Here is a 16,081-nt window from a genome sequence, read left to right as displayed (position 1 = left end):
TTTATGTTATGATGTTCTTGATTATTTCTTCCTGTATAATTTATTTTAGCAAAAGGGACTGGATACTGTCAGCATATGAGGAGTAATATATATATATATATATATATATATATATATATATATATATATATATATATATATATATATATATATTTTTTATAGACAAAGCGATTTAAGATACGTTTGTATATCACAGCAAGAGGACAGTTCAAGGTGCTAGAAGATAGGATAGGCAGCAGGGTGTCAGGGCTCTTTGGAATTAATTGTCAAGATAAAATATGAATTATTAATTTGCTTCACAATTCCCTGAGCGTCTTGTTAGCACTTACTGAGGTCAATCCTCACTCAGTATTGTTCTTCTAATCAATCAATCAATCAATCAATCAATCAATCAATCAATCAATCAGAGGCGAATGCATGTAATATAATGTGAGATGACATATTATTATACCATTATACTGTATATATTACAGATATTTTGATAATTAATTAATAATAAAGTGGTAGATAAATGAAATGAAATTCCAATACAAGAATGTTTCATTAACATTTCTCACTTGCAGATAACCATTTGTTTTTATATTTCTTTGGCCCATTTTTTTTACTTCCTCAGTGTGTTCATTGCAAGAATGTTCAATCTCCTGAATGTCTTTTCTCCACTTTCTGTAAGACTTGCACAATTACTTTCTCAGTCTGAAGTTGGTTTTGGTTTCGTCCACCAGATCCCAACGCATCTTCCTCTGACAATGAGTATATTTCATCACATTTCTGAGAGGGGAGCCTGCCCTGTCTCTGGAGGGATCCAGAGCTGGTGGTGGAGGCAGATCCCCTCTGCAGGGTGGGAACGGTCAAATCAAACACGTTCAGCGTCTGTTGAGGCTCATCAATAGGGAATTTGGGAGAATATTTGAATGAGTTTCCAGGGTAAGCCAAGGTGGAGCTTGCAACGCTACCACCTTGAGGGTTCCCCTTCATCATTCCCAGGACTTCATAGCGGAAGCTGGAGATATCTTGCTTTAGCTCCTGTCAATTGTTGAGAACCAGAGATTAAACAACAGCAGATAACACAGCAACAAACTTGGCTCACTGACTGAATGCTACCTTGAAATTGTCTTCTGTCAGGCCCTCCTCTGTCTTGGCATCTCTGATCATTGCGGCCACATACCGCTTAACAAGGTTCCTCAAAACTTCCTAAAAAATAAACATTATTTTTTATCAAAAAGGACAATGACAAGTCAATAACTATACAGCAAAACTTTACACATTATAAAAAAACAAGGTATTACCTGATACACATGGTTTACTCTTACATTTTCAGCTGCACGTCTCTACAATAAAAGAAGAAAAAAAAGGTCTATGAACAAAGGAACACGTTAATTGTAATGGTAGGGTCATTAGCTCTTAACTTAATGACTGATCGATCCCTAAAAAGAACATGCAATCCAAATTAGTTATAACACCAAAGTATAGACAGGCATTGAAAATGGATGCAATGGAGTGGTGGGATCAGATCAGAGCAAATCTCTGGAAACTCCTTACCCCCAAACTTTCGAAGGTTTCGAGCCTTATTATGCTTGTTCTCTTAAACAACAGCGTCTTTATCCATCCAAATAAATAATAAACTGACTTTGGACTTGGTATTATATTGAATGGAGATGGCAAAGTTCCCCCTTCTTCAAAATAGCTCATCCATAATTTTGTTCTTGCAAATTTCCATTCTATATCAGCATGATCCTGAAAAGTAAAAATAAGAGCAATTGATCAAAACCATTTGCAAAGAAATACAAGACAAATTAGTGTGGTAAAACTGTAAAACGGGTAAGTTATAGCACTCACAGCAATGTGCTGGTAGGAGTTGTTCATCATTGCAATAAGCATGTTCAGAAGCACTACCAGGGAGATGACATTGTATGTGCCAAACATGGTAGAGCCCACAAACTCAGTAAATTCATGTCCTGGTTCCACATTGGTCACATAGAGGGAAATCAGGCCAAATACAGACCAAAATAATGACTGCAGTGTCTCGAACAGCCTGAAAAGCAAACAACCATACATCACAAAATGCGCTTGGAAAAACAAACATTAATTATTAACAATGCAGATTTGTCAGGGACAATTTATTTAAGAACTTCTACTTGCGTTGAGAAGGCGTTGTTTTGCTTTTCACAGCGAATACCCTTGCACTTATGGTCCTCGGTTTCATAATAGAAGTAGAGCTGGTTGAGGCCATTGGCAAAGGCTAACAGCACTAGACAATAGATGAAGAGAAACTTGAGGATGTCCAGGAGCATGCGGCCCAGTGAGATCTGTAAGGGGCCCAGATGGGAGTTGGCAGTGAAAAGGCAGATAAGGCGCAAGGAGCTGAAGATGTTGGCAATGGCAAACAATGCCTCTGCAACCAAAGTCGGGTGCCACATTTCCCAGCTGTCTCTGGGTTTGTGCCCACTGTACTGTAAAAAAAAGGAAAGGAGAATAAATATGAGGAATACATAGACTACCATTAAAATAAGATCCTGTAAAGTTTTAAGTTTTTCAGACCACAAGTTGACTCTTCTACTGCAAAACACAGGAAAGTAGTGATACCATTTATTTTTATATTCCTCTTAAAAGCAAAGTATTATTGAGTCTGCAGCAAAGCTAAAAGTTGGGGTTAATATAATATGTTTTTTAGTTAGGTAAGTTAGGTAAAAATGCTGCAATCTTTGTTATACTGTGAAGATATAAATATTTTTGAATAAATGGCTGTCAAATATCTTGCAGTGTAGGATATACAGTACCTTTGCAAAGGCAACAATTTTCAGAGAAATAGTTGCAAGATACAAGGAGTTCATTATGAAGTCCATTAAGTTCCACCAGTCACCTATGTAGTCTTGGAAACCACTATCCCACATCTGCTTGATCTCAGTCCATATAAAACCTGTCAGAGATGAACAAACAACAAAGATCATTTGTCATTGTAGCACTGTCATTCAAGTAAGGTTCTGGAGGAAAAAAAAAACGTGAAAACCAACCAGTGTGCAGAAAGTACAGTATGGCCATGGTCACAGTAAGCACCTCGGTTGAACTTTTTCCAAATGTGTGTGACTACAGTGTACAGATGTACAACCGTGCATGATAACATAAGAATGAACAGCAGTCTGTTAAAAGTGTGTGTGTGTGTGTGTGTGTTCTTGTTTAACTACATTTGTGGGGTCCAAAAACCAGGAATACAGTATACTTTTGGGGTCCAGACAGCTTTGTGGGGCCAAAATGCTGGACCCCACAACTTTAAAGGTCTGTTTGAGGGTTAAGACTTGGTTTTAGGATTAGGGTTAGAATTAGGTTATGGTTAGGGTGAGGGTAAGGGTTAAGGTTAGGCATTTAGTTGTGATGGTTAAGGTTAGGGTAAGGGGCTAGGGAATGCATTATGTCAATGACGGATCCCCACAAAGATAGTGAGACAAACTATGTGTATGTGTGTGTGTGTGTGTGTGTGTGTGTGTGTGTGTGTGTGTATTATGTTTGTTGTTACCAAGCACCCAGGGCAGGATCATCCATTCCACAGTGGTGGGTTTTGGGCCTTGATGTTCCGGGTGTGCAGCGGCTATATGCTGTGAGGCCAAGAAGAGCAGGAAGAGGAAGGTCAGGTAGGAAGCAGTGTGACAGATGAACTTGATGAAGGGCTTACGGATGAATAAGCCATAGCGGCTCTTTGGAGAGATCAGGTATAAGATGGATAACAGTGGGAAGAGGAGGCCAATGAAGATACAAGTGATGAGTTTTCCTGCCCAGTGACGCCTCCTCCAGCCTGGAAACTCATCATACCACCGAGACGCCAGCAGCTGCTGACAGTTGGGCTGAGCAACAAACTGAGAGAAAGGGTGAGACAAAGAAAGACATGTTAATTAAAATTAAACTGTCCTTTTTTAACCCCTTTTCTCAGAAATCCATTCAGAAAAGTATTGACAAATCACAACAAAGGCCATTAAGCTTAAACTACCTTGATCCATGACCTGCAAACACTACACGGAAACAAATTCTACACACACAAAAAAATATTCAAGATAATAAAGGCTGTATTTAAAATTTCAGTCATCATGCTCACTGCAATTTATAGTATCTAGTAGTAGAAATATATAACATATTATACCTTTAAATAAACATGTTTCACGAAATGCAAGTAACAAAACTGCTGACAAATTGCTTACACCACTGGATAATTTTTTTGTATTACTTTGCTGTGGCGTCTTGTCTATGTTGGAGTGGCCATATTTTAGACAAGATATCATTTTTTGTTTAACAACCTGACATGTAGAACCTTCTTTAAGTCTCTAAATCCATCCTTCAGGAAACCCTCCAACTGAGGACATTGAACAAACACATGTAAAAGGATTTTCAGTTGCTAATCAGACACAACAGCCCTCCCCAGGTATGCCCCATGTCTGCACATAGCATTTGTCTAATATACATTTACACCAGTAATTTATACAGGGAGTACTAGCAGACATTTGGGAAATGCCTGGACCAAAGACCTCCTCCTTTACACAGATGTAACATGGATTGATTTCCCTGCAGTCTCAAACTCTCCAAGGTATGATGTTACAATGACAAAAACTGCCAAGACCGCCTCCCGCTGATAACCCACAGCAAGGGCAACACATGTCTTTAGTGTTCTCTAATCCTATGTTAAGAAGTGATTGACTGAGATTTGATATAAATATCTGCTGGACATCTGCAGATGGTGATTGAAGTTAATTTCATCTTAACCTAGTTATGGCCAAATGGATCCCCATTAGGGTAGTATATGGCATTAAATTGTGGGTGATGAGGTCATCTATTAATGCAGACTCTGACATCTTGAATGCTTTCTGTCTATCTGTCCTTGTGAGATGTTGACTTGCCATAACATGACTGGAGGCAAAAGGTTGCACCTGGCAGGAGCAGATTTTGTCTGTGGAAGGTTTTTGGAAGGTGAAAATAGCCCCATTCACATGTCACATCACTCACCCCTTCAAAGTAATAATTCTGTTCTAAGGCATATTCAAAATGAAAGCATACTGTGTAGAGCAGGGGTCGGCAATCTCTTTTTGTTTTGAAGTGCAATTTTAAAATGTTCTTGTTAATCAGTGTGCCATATCAGCATTAGGCTTCCAAACACCTATCTTCCAATCAATTTTTTTCCATTGCGTAACATTCTATGAGGAAGGCAACGAGTACAAGCCAATCAGAGGCAGAGTAGGGCGGGTATTCACAGAATGCGGATGGGGACAGATCACTTAAACTACTGCCAGTGGCTGTGGAAGAGGTCTTTTGGCATGCGGATTGAAACATTTACAAAATACTCTCTTGCACGCTTATTGCTAGTGTGCCATTGGTTGGCAAACGTGCTGTCCCCTGGTATAGAGTATACATATATAGAGCATGCATATAGGGTCGCACGTATCCCACCCACACCTAGGCCGGTCTGATCACCTCTCAGTGCTCCTTATCCCAGCACACACCCCCCTCAGGAGGACAAAGACTATTAAAACCTGGCCTGAGGGAGCACTTTCTCAGCTACAGGACTGCTTTGCACGAACAGAATGGAATATATTCCAACAACAGGACTTGGAGACACAGAAACTGTTCTGTACTACATCAAGAGCTGCAATGAAAATGTCTCTGTTGACAAGTGCATGCGGGTCTTTCCCAACCAGAATACCTGGACGACAAGCGAACTCCAGACACTTCCCAACTGTTCAGCTTCCAACATCAGAGACCTTGAGGTCAGGTGATAGGGACCTGTACACCACTATCAGAGCTGACCCGAGGGGAGGCATCAAAGCTGCCAAGGAGGCCTACAAGAGAAAACTCGAGGACCATCTCAATGACCCAGGGTTGGTGTGGCAGGGAATCGCTGCCTAGCTGGCAGAGGAACTGAACTGTTTCTTTGCTCGCTTTGAGGCAAAAAACCCCTAACATAGACACACTGCCTCCATCAGCCTCCAGCGCCAACATATTCACTCTACAAGAACAGGAAGTGAGACGTGTGTTCATGTGGGTGGATCCAGGAAGGCTGCTGAGCCTGACGCAGTACTCCCCGGGAAAGTACTTGATGTGCTAACCAGCTCTCAGGGGTCCACACTAAGATATTTCCATAACACTAGGGCTGGGTATTGTTAAAAAATGGTCAATACTGGTACAGATTCCAATACCGGTTCCTTAATGATACTTTATAATACAAATTTTTATAAAACAAAAAAACATTTACAACATTATACATCACAGCACAAATCTTTTTATTTATATTTTCTCTCCTACTACGTGAGCCCTGTCTCTGTGCGTAATGTAGAGTTTCTCCTGTGTGTCTCTACGATGTGTAACGTTAGACAGCCAAACACCAGCATTATTAGATCTTGGTAGAAGCATGCTGTATGCTTATTGGCTCACTGATGCTGATGAGATTTACTCCTTAGGTATTGAAATTTGGTATTAAATGACAAGGCATGTTTCGATACTCAATACTTTAGAGGCAATTCGGTCGATGCCTAAAAAAGTATTGAATTCATTACCCAGCACTATCTGACACAAGCCACAATCCCACCCTGCATAAAGTCGGCCATCATCATCCCCGCCCTAAAAAAGCCAACCATCGCTAGTCTTAACGACTACAGACAGAACACACTCACTTCAGTAGTTATGAACCAGTGTTTCCCACAGATTAGAAAGCAATTTGTGGCACGGGGGGGGACGACACGCTGTTGGATGCTGTCCTCCTCTCCTACTCTTTCTTCAATGCCTAACAAATCTATCTCTTTCTCTCCCTGACCCTGTCTTTCTGCTTGAGCAGCACTGGTTGAAGCCTAAAAATATTGTAAACAAATTAATAACATAACTAATTACACTGATCGGACTGTTCAGCTGTTTCAGACTGATACCGCCGGTTCAGGCAGGTCCTCATCCTCAACACGTGCCTTTTTCAGTGGCGGAAAATACTTTTCACTACTCATCTGGATTGAAGCAGCAAACTTTCAGTGTAAGAGTAAAAAAATGACATGATATTATTTATAATAAGTTTATTTGATTCACAGCTGCTACATATAGTGTTTTGACCTCGACAACCCAAGTGCATTTTACCGCAAACTTGCGACTAGTTAACTTCCTAAAGCAGGCGCAATCACTTGTTTGCTAAGAGTCGGGTCGGGACTCCAACATTTACACACTGACAACATTGTATTCACAATATCAAATATTTTTATAGCACTTTTTAATGTGTGATTGTGTAAAGGTGTTCACGAGATACCAACCTCCTTTCGTGAACTTGTGAGTTTCGCCAGCCATCTTCTCTCGTTTTCATGGAGACAGACGCTGTGTGCACGGAGGGGAGGGGCTGTTTGTGTGTGTGTGTGTGTGTGTGTGTGTGTGTGTGTGTGTGTGTGTGTGTGTGTGTAGCCTATGTGAGAGAGACACGTGAGTGACAGAGAGACGGAGAGAGCAGGGAAAGGAAATGCAGCTGAACGCATACGCTGCGTGTTTTAAAATTAATAACGAAACGCAATATGTGGCGGCCGGTGTTGATTGTATGGTGCACTGCCACAAATTAGTCTATGTGTGGGAAACACTGATGAACTGTTTTGAGAGACTGGCTTTACAACACATTAAAGCTAGCCTCCCCTAACTGCCTAAAATTGTTAAACTTGGCCCGTACCTCTCCTCCACCTTCATGCTCAGCACCGGCTCTCCAAGGCTGTGTACTGGGCCCACTACTCTACGCTCTTTACACCCATGACTGCAACCCAACCCACCAACACCATCATCAAATTTTAAACACCATGGCGGCTGTTAAGAAGGCTCAGCAAGCGACTACACTTCCTGAAAGTGCGCAGGAAAAACAGTCTGCAGCCTTTCTGCAGCCAAAAGGAGAGCTCTTCAGAGGTTCATCAATACCGCACAGATATCATCGGCTGCCCTCTGCCCTCCCTGAAAGACATCTTCCCATCTTGTGGCCTCAGCAGAGCCAAACACATTTTAAAGGACTCCTCCCATCCAGGACACCCCGTTTATCCTGTTGCCATCTGGCATGCCTACAGATCTATCAAAGCACAGACCACCAGACCTAAACACTGTTTCTTTCCCTGGGCCATAACCACAATCAACGCCTACAAGCATAGAATGACCCTTACAGGCTATATGTTGGTTTACCGTCCTTTCAAGGGCTAACATACTGCATTACATTAATAGTAGTGCAATAACTTCACTTATCCTAGACCACATCCCTACAAATGTTTACTTGTATTTACATTCGTATGTACACTTTTATTCAAGTGCAAAAATCACAGTGAAATGTTTGTTAACATGTAATTACACATCTACGTTTAATCTTACGCTAATGCAATAATTATCCACAACAGTGAAATGTTTACACTTATTTATACTTTTATTCTAGTAATAAATTACATCTATACCTGTGTATTGCTTTCATTTATAATAGGGCTATACAAACTCTTATTGTAGCACAAATCACAGTAGCTTAAGTTGGTTTTGTCATTGTGATGTTCTTCCTGTGTCGTTTATTGCACTGTTAAGGAGAAGCACTCCTACAGTAATTTGTTGTATTCATTACAATGACAATAGACAAAAAGGCTTTCTATTCTATAGAGGCTATTAATTAAGATAATTAAAAACGTTTTAATTAGTTAAAATGTAATTAGTTTATTTGAACATAATCTAAATCAGTTTCACAGAAAATACTTTAACGCTGTTAAGATAGCATTAGCAGTTTATGTTTCCTTACATGCATATTGCACACAGAAAAACCTACTTACACAGCAACTAGATATATTTTAATAAGCTGTCATTCAGCGTCATGCTACACTGCAGCAGATTGTATAAACAGCAACAAACCGAGCTCTTTGGTCATGTGGCATTATGTGTCTTTAGAAACTCTACATGGTTTTTCCTAAATGTGTCTTTCACAGACCAGAGAACAAATCTCATCTTTAACACATTCTACTTACACATTTGCAACAGAAAAGGTCCATGAAATGTATGCTACAAAAGGCAGTCCTACCTCAGACTAGATACTTCTCCCCAAATACAAATTTTCTCCCACCTGCTCTAACAGAAGGGCGTCAGGGTAAAACTATGTGTTTAGTGGCCCTAGCTCATAGAACAATAAAAAGGTGTGGTTTGTTGCTATTATGTTCTTGTGCACAACTTCAGGACATCATAGATATAATCACAATGACTAAAGTTAATGGCTAGTTGTTAAAGTTTTAAACTAGCAAATCCACTGATGATAATATGGGGAAGGAATAACTGATTCTTATAATTTATAAATACAATGCAAAAGGCATTCGTAACAATCATTACTATTTTCCATGAAATTAAAAACTCTATGCTCATCACAATGCATGAACTAAATACACGAGCAAGCACAAAAATAATAGTGGGGCAAATATTATCGTTTCTTAAAACATGAGGGGGCTCTTTGTTTTATCAAGTTCATTGATTTTTCTTGATTCAGCCATCCTCCACGTTAAACAGGCCAAATACTTAAATACACATGAAGTCATATTTATTATTGCTGAGGACTTTACTGGTTCAAAACTGATAACATTTCAGTTTTCAAAGCCTGAGTCAAGTTGAGCATTCAGGTCCCAAGAAAGTAAAATCTTACTGCAGATAAGTCTGTGTTCATTGTTATTGCTTAGATTATTATTGGAAGTAGCAGTAGTAGTACTAGTAGCAGCAGCGTAGGTAGTAGATGATTAATGTAAAATGTAGTCTAAAATCGACAGAAGAAATCTTGTGTAAATCACCCATCTGTGATCAAACAAATAGCCACTGAGCCCTTGGAGTTCAGCTGTAAAATCTTTTGCCACGGAGACCAGTTATAACACACAGGGCTGCTAACAGTCACACTGAGCTTTCATTCTCACATTGCCAACGGTTTGTGTCATAAAGAAAATAGCCAAAACACTGCATGCAAAAAATAATGCCACATTTCCTGTCCTCCCACAAAGAGAAATAAGACAACTCGTTTTTTTTTTCTACATGTGATTAATTGAGACCTATTTTATACCGTCCATTATTAAGACCAAATTTTAACCAGCCTTTATTGTTGTTTCCTGTTGCCGTGTTAAGCAAAAATCCATGCAAAGTATAGCATACATTTACAGATACAATTCATGATAAACTTAGTAGGTAATACTAAAATTGTGGCTGGATTCATGTAAAACAACTTTGACAAATCTTATTTTGTCAATGCCACTGTGTAAATACAATTTGTAAATTGTTAGTGGCTCTATTTCACAACGAATGACAGAAAGTTGGCATTGCATCCGGGGGATAAAAACTGCAAAGATGATGGTAAAAGACAGTAAAATGTTCCCTCCCTAATTAAAATATTATGAGTATGTGTTTCAAGGAAATGGCCATCATTATCCCGGATTATCTAATTGTCATGGGACTGTCTGAGAGTGCTACTGTAATGCATTGCTAAGAGCCCGGCTGGCAATTATATGTTGTTCTAAACTCCCCGAAGACATCTCCACCCATCTCAGGCCATTTACAACTCGTCTTGGCACCATTCTTGTTATCCTGTCCATGTTGTTCAACCAATGTAATTCTTATTCCTTGTTGTACTTGTTGCACGAGTGTCAATATATTGTAAAACCCTGTCAGTTCTCTGTATGTCTGTATGTGTACCAGTATTAGACCAAGACACATTGTACTGCTGTGGGCCAAGAGGGGATCATAGTCACCAAAGAGCTTACCTCTTTCTGGCAAAATTTGATAGCCAGCTTCAGTCGGGCCAGATCATTAGTGGTCTCATCCAGCAGAGGGTTCATGTCATCACGGTAATTGAGTATTATTTCCAACTCTTTAGAGCTTCGGGTCTGGTCCAAGAGGTCCTTTGCAAATTGTTTACACATATGGGACAGCTCCTCATACTCTGACTTGAACTCATTCTCCACTCTGCTGAGCTCCTTCAGCTCCCAGCTGAGCTGAAAGGCCGTGAGGAAAGGATCCTCACTGGAGAGGGCGATCAGGGACGGGCTGGCAAGGGCCTTGTAGATGTTCAGGCGAGAGCGCGAGTGGCGTAGGCTGTCCACGTCTGAACTGGACACACACTCCATGCAGTTGCAGCGCACAGCATGTGGCTGAGGTACGGAAACACCTCGCTGCACTAGCAGTTTGATGATCTCATAGTTGTTGGTGTGGGCTGCAAGGATGATTGGAGTGATGTCTGGGGTGAAGTCGGAAAACTGTCTGTCGAGTAGAATTGGTGGGACCTTTTCAGGAAGCCAAGAGAGGAACACAAATGAACATGACATTAAACAGAATCAATTTACGGTATACACTCTTATTTCATCAGTTCACAAAAGAACACTGCTTTTTAAACCCCTTATAGGACCTGCACCAAATGGTTTAAATGGGTCTAATTTCATCCGTCTTTGATTTCTGACTATCTTATCTAACAGCAAGCACATAGCTAATGGCTTGTGGTTCAGTTGGCCTCAAAACATCTTCCTGGTTGGAAGCAACTGCATACACCCTTTGTCCTTTTTCCTCCTTTTCACGTTCAATGCCACCCAAACAGTGGGGAATGACTTATTGTTGTAAAAACTGTGGCAAAATGACCCACAGCAGCACATCAAAGAGTGTCCATGCTGCAACTTTCAAGCAGATAATAAGAGTTAGATTCCTAAAATAACAATTCATGTCTGAAACTAAGAACGTATCTATCAGTTTTAGACTAAAGAATAACATTACTGAAAACCTCTCACTGCTGAAGCCATTTAATTCAATCTGACATAACATTGACCTAAACCGTAATATTGGGCCATCTTTTGGTGTCCAGCTAGTGCTGGTGTTAATGAAAGGCAGGCATGTTACCAGAATCTACAAATCTGTTTTCTAAACTGCTGTAGTCTAGTCTAGGAGAGCAGGGTGCAGCCTGCCAGTGTATCTCAGGGACGCCATCAGAATCACATGAACACCACTGGTAGGAGGACTACATTTAAAGGAACACGCCGACTTATTGGGACTTTAGCTTATTCACGTGGCTGCATGTGTCCGGCAATGCACAGAACATTAACCCGTATAAGCCTAGAGCTGTCCGCGGACACGGAGTGCGGAAAGTGTGTCAGAGGCTCCCAGACGGTGAACTGAGACTCCGTTAGCTGCTTGTCGGTCAACGGTTAATGATCAGTTATTTCATTGCATTGTGCTTTCTTTTGGAAGGCTGACTGCCAAAAATCGCCACTTACTAGCTAATTAATTAGCCTGAGGTAAACGATAGCCAGCCACCACATCTCTTCTGCTACTGATAAACAGAAGTGATGTGGTGGCTGGCATCTGGTGTGTGCGCCAGTTTTTGTGTGTGCGCCAGGGTTTGTTTGTTTGTATGGGTGTGGGTGGGTGTGTTTGGGTGTGGATGTGGGTGGGTGTGTGTGTCGGTGTGTGGGTGTCGGCCCTCCCCTGCGAAGCTCCGACCTGCAGACAGCAGAGGAGCAGAAGAAAGTAGCTGCACCTTCGCCAAAATGAAGACTGAAAAACAGAACTATTTTGATACAAACATTTACTCGCCATGTGGCAGATAGCCATATAGATAGATATCATTTATTAATTATATATTATTTAAATATAATATTTAGTGTTTATTAAATAATTGTTAAACGTAGTACAGAGTCTGTAGTCTATTGCACAAACACTCAACGAATATTGCAAACATTTGACAGCCAGTACCAATTGCCTAGGAGAACATACGTGTCACAAACGGCAATTCCACAACTGTACAACAGCGTGAAAGACGACATACTAAAGGAGATCAAAGACATATTGTGGATATTTGGAAAAGGTGTACCTGCATTATTATGCCATTATCATTATATTAGATGAAAATGGTCTCAGAACGACAATATTATCGTTTATTGCAATAATTTCTGGGACAATTTATCGTCTAACAAAATTTGTTATCGTGACAGGCCTACCGGTTACCTCCAGGATCTGTGCTAAGCTAGGCTAGCGGTGGGGGCGTCAGACAGAGTTACAACTAGGGGTGGGAATCACCAAAGGCCTCACGATATGATATCATCACGATACTTATGTCACGATACAATATTATTGCGATTTTAAACATATTGCAATATTCAGCGATATATTGAAATTTATTACCTTTTTTCCAACTTCAAATTTTTCCCAATTTCAAATTATGTCCCCAAAAGGAAACTTTGTCAACATCTGTTTTATCTAAAAAGATACATTTCTCTCTTTGTTCATCTCACTTCAATTTTATTGCTGCAAAATGGGATTGTCAAGCAGACAGACTGACCAACACATATATAATAAAAGATTGATTCTTGGCGTCTATGTATCGATACAGTATTGCCACGGAAAATATTGCAATACTATGCTGTATCGATTTTTTCCCCCACCCCTAGATACAACACGCACGGATATGAGAAGGGTATGTATGGACTTATCTAACTCTGGGGGATATGGTGAATAAGTCGGCGTGTTCCTTTAAAACACTGCTGGAAGTAATAAAAACAAACTGAACTGTAGCGTAATATACAGTACTATACAATGTAAAAAAAAAAAGGTTTGATCGTTTGAGAATTTTTCCCTTAATTAATTGATTCACGGAAGATGAAAGACATAACTCAATATTAACTGATATTAGTTATCTCATAAATCTGCAACGATGTTTCACTTGTTGCCAAACGGGACAGCTAACAATGGCTAACATTGAAGTAGATTAAAGGCACCACATACTGTACTTGTGCCCACTGACTGCTCTTTTTTCTGTCCAGCCGTGGACATGCATGCATTTGCAATTCACACAGACTGTATGAGTAGGAGCTACCTAAGAAAGTATTACATAGGGGAAACCACTTCATAAAGTAAGCCTAACTGGAATTAGTAGCTGACAGTGAGGCACCAGGACTCTTCTGCCCAAATGTAACCATGTTCAGTGATGTCATTATCTCGACAAAGGCTCCTGGAAACCCCGTACACCAGTTTGTATGAAATGCAAACGCACAGTACAGTAATCACATGAGGCATAATTGTATGAGAGGGTTGTTTCATATTCTGTGTAGAAGCAAAGAGGCTCAGAAACCTTTGTAAACAAGTTCAACACAAAAAAATGAATGAAACGTAATAGACTGAGGCAAGAAAGGTTAGCAATAAACAATAACTTTAGAAGTCTCAAAGAGAAACGTGGAAATATAAACTTATTAGAATCAGAAAAGCAACTATTGCCACAGTAAGTTACACTTACGTGGGATTTGCCTTGGTGATTGGTGCATACATAAACAAACATGTTGAACATTAATAATACTAAACAATATATACAGAAACAGAAATAAATATATACAAAATAGCTGTTCAGCATTCAAAAAAAGGAGGCCGAATGGGTTGAGTGCAGAATGTAAACTGTCTAAAATGTTATGGGATGTTACCGTGGATCTACCTGTTTTTCCCCACGGGGCTTCTTGTGGTTGAGCAGCAGCTCCACGGCCCCCACCACTCCTTTTCGGATGGCATGCAGCAGGGCATCCCCCACATATACATTATAGCTGAGCAGCAGGTCAATGATCTCCAGGTTCTCATTGTCTATGGCAATGAGCAGCGCTGTGCGCCCCAGGGGGTCGATGCAGTTGATGTTGATCCTGAAGTAGATCTCAGCCTCCACCAGGGCTTGTTTCACACTGGCATAGTCCCCCTTCTCAACAGCCCCCAGGTAGGCCTTCTCCAGGGCAGAGAGCTCAGACTCGGCCCGCACGATACGCAGAGGGATGCGGTCCCTGTATGAGGAGTTGTCCGTTTTTCTGTAATACAGCTGTGACATCGCTGCAACAGCATCCCAGTCTCAACTGAGAATGGATGAGAAATCACAAGACTGGGGGAAATATGGGAATCAAGTTTCAGTTTTATGCTGTGATTTTCAGACACTGAGTGTGACAAAACTGACCTTTTATACAAAAAAAAATTCAAAAAGGAAAAGAATTCAAATAAATTCAATTAATTTATAATTCTAGGACATATATTTGGCCAAATAAGATGTATTCATGTTTTTCCATTCAAATTATGAATAAAACACGTCACTGTTCAAATGAAAACACTCTTCCTGTGTAAATCTAGAACAGTTTAACATAATCTGAAACATGATTAAAATGAAGTAAAGTAACAGTTCACAGCACATGACTAAAAGAGGAATTGTTGTTAGAAGCGTGCTAAATCACATGCATTAAGCCTATAACAAATCGACGCCCAAAATAATCATGTGCAAAATAAACACTGAAACTTTACCTTTCTCCTGTTGCTTTCCGGTTGTGATTTACTCCAAAGCCACTCGACGGAGAAGCAGCGGATGCGGCTGTCAGAAAGAAAACTTGCGTGCTCAGATCCTCATCGTATCAAAGTATCCACTGGAGACACCGTAACTTATTGGCATGTGTCATGCGATCCCCTGCTCAGCCCTTTCGCTCTCTCGTCTGTATGGGCGTTGAGGTAATAGTAGGCTACTGCTCTATATGTCTCTGCAAAATACACGCGACGTCGGATCAGGTGAAAACCTATGGAAAACCAAATGTATCCTGACGCACTAAACTGCGCGCTCAAAACTCATCGGCAGAACACGCATCTTCAGCAATCACCGCCCATTTTCACTTCGGGTTGCTGTATCAAAGTGAATTAAGTTGGGGTAGTGGTTTCCCATAAAGGAAACCAGATACTGTTCATTTCCATGTAAAACTGATGCAATTACTTTTTTTTATTAATGCTGTAAGGGCAGTCATGTTAAAGTAGTGTCGCCATGGAAACCTAAAAACTTTTTGGAAACGGCTTGCACTCAAAACTTTTAATTTAGTACAGTATGGTAACATTAAAGTTTTGAGTACACTAAACATAAAATAAATGTGTCACATGAGTGTTATCTGAAAGGAAATTTATGTCAGTTTAACACAATTTTTTTTAGTCATGCAAAAAAAATAATTAGTGTTTTCTTAACATATTATTCTACGTTATATTAATATAGATTGATCAGGTTGCTTAATGTGTATTTATGTTTATTAAACACAAAAAGTGATGTGCAATAACTTGTTAATTTTAT

The 16,081-nt window shown here is 40.1% G+C and overlaps 1 protein-coding gene across 3 annotated transcripts; it reads right to left on the bottom strand.

Moving 5' to 3' along the window:
• Positions 1–488: 488 nt before the first annotated feature.
• trpc4b (transient receptor potential cation channel, subfamily C, member 4b) lies at positions 489–15,639 on the bottom strand. 3 transcript variants are annotated; one of them, XM_031297437.2, is made up of 11 exons: positions 15,280–15,639; positions 14,441–14,869; positions 10,737–11,255; positions 3,512–3,848; positions 2,778–2,917; positions 2,140–2,450; positions 1,837–2,032; positions 1,540–1,734; positions 1,287–1,328; positions 1,102–1,191; positions 489–1,023 (listed from the first exon to the last, which is right to left on the bottom strand). In XM_031297437.2, exons 2-11 carry the CDS (start codon positions 14,816–14,818, stop codon positions 634–636), a joined length of 2,598 nt encoding a protein of 865 aa, XP_031153297.1. In that variant the 5' UTR covers positions 14,819–14,869; positions 15,280–15,639; the 3' UTR covers positions 489–633. The 3 variants fall into 3 exon arrangements, with proteins under 3 accessions (XP_031153297.1, XP_035857461.1, XP_035857460.1); XM_036001568.1 differs by having other exon boundaries at positions 3,668–3,848; XM_036001567.1 differs by having other exon boundaries at positions 634–1,023; positions 14,441–14,820.
• Positions 15,640–16,081: the final 442 nt, after the last annotated feature.

The sequence above is a fragment of the Sander lucioperca genome, chromosome 5, assembly GCF_008315115.2.
Source record: "Sander lucioperca isolate FBNREF2018 chromosome 5, SLUC_FBN_1.2, whole genome shotgun sequence".
NCBI lineage: Eukaryota > Metazoa > Chordata > Actinopteri > Perciformes > Percidae > Sander > Sander lucioperca.
Note: the sequence above shows the minus strand (reverse complement) of the source record. Positions and strands in the feature narration are given on the sequence as shown.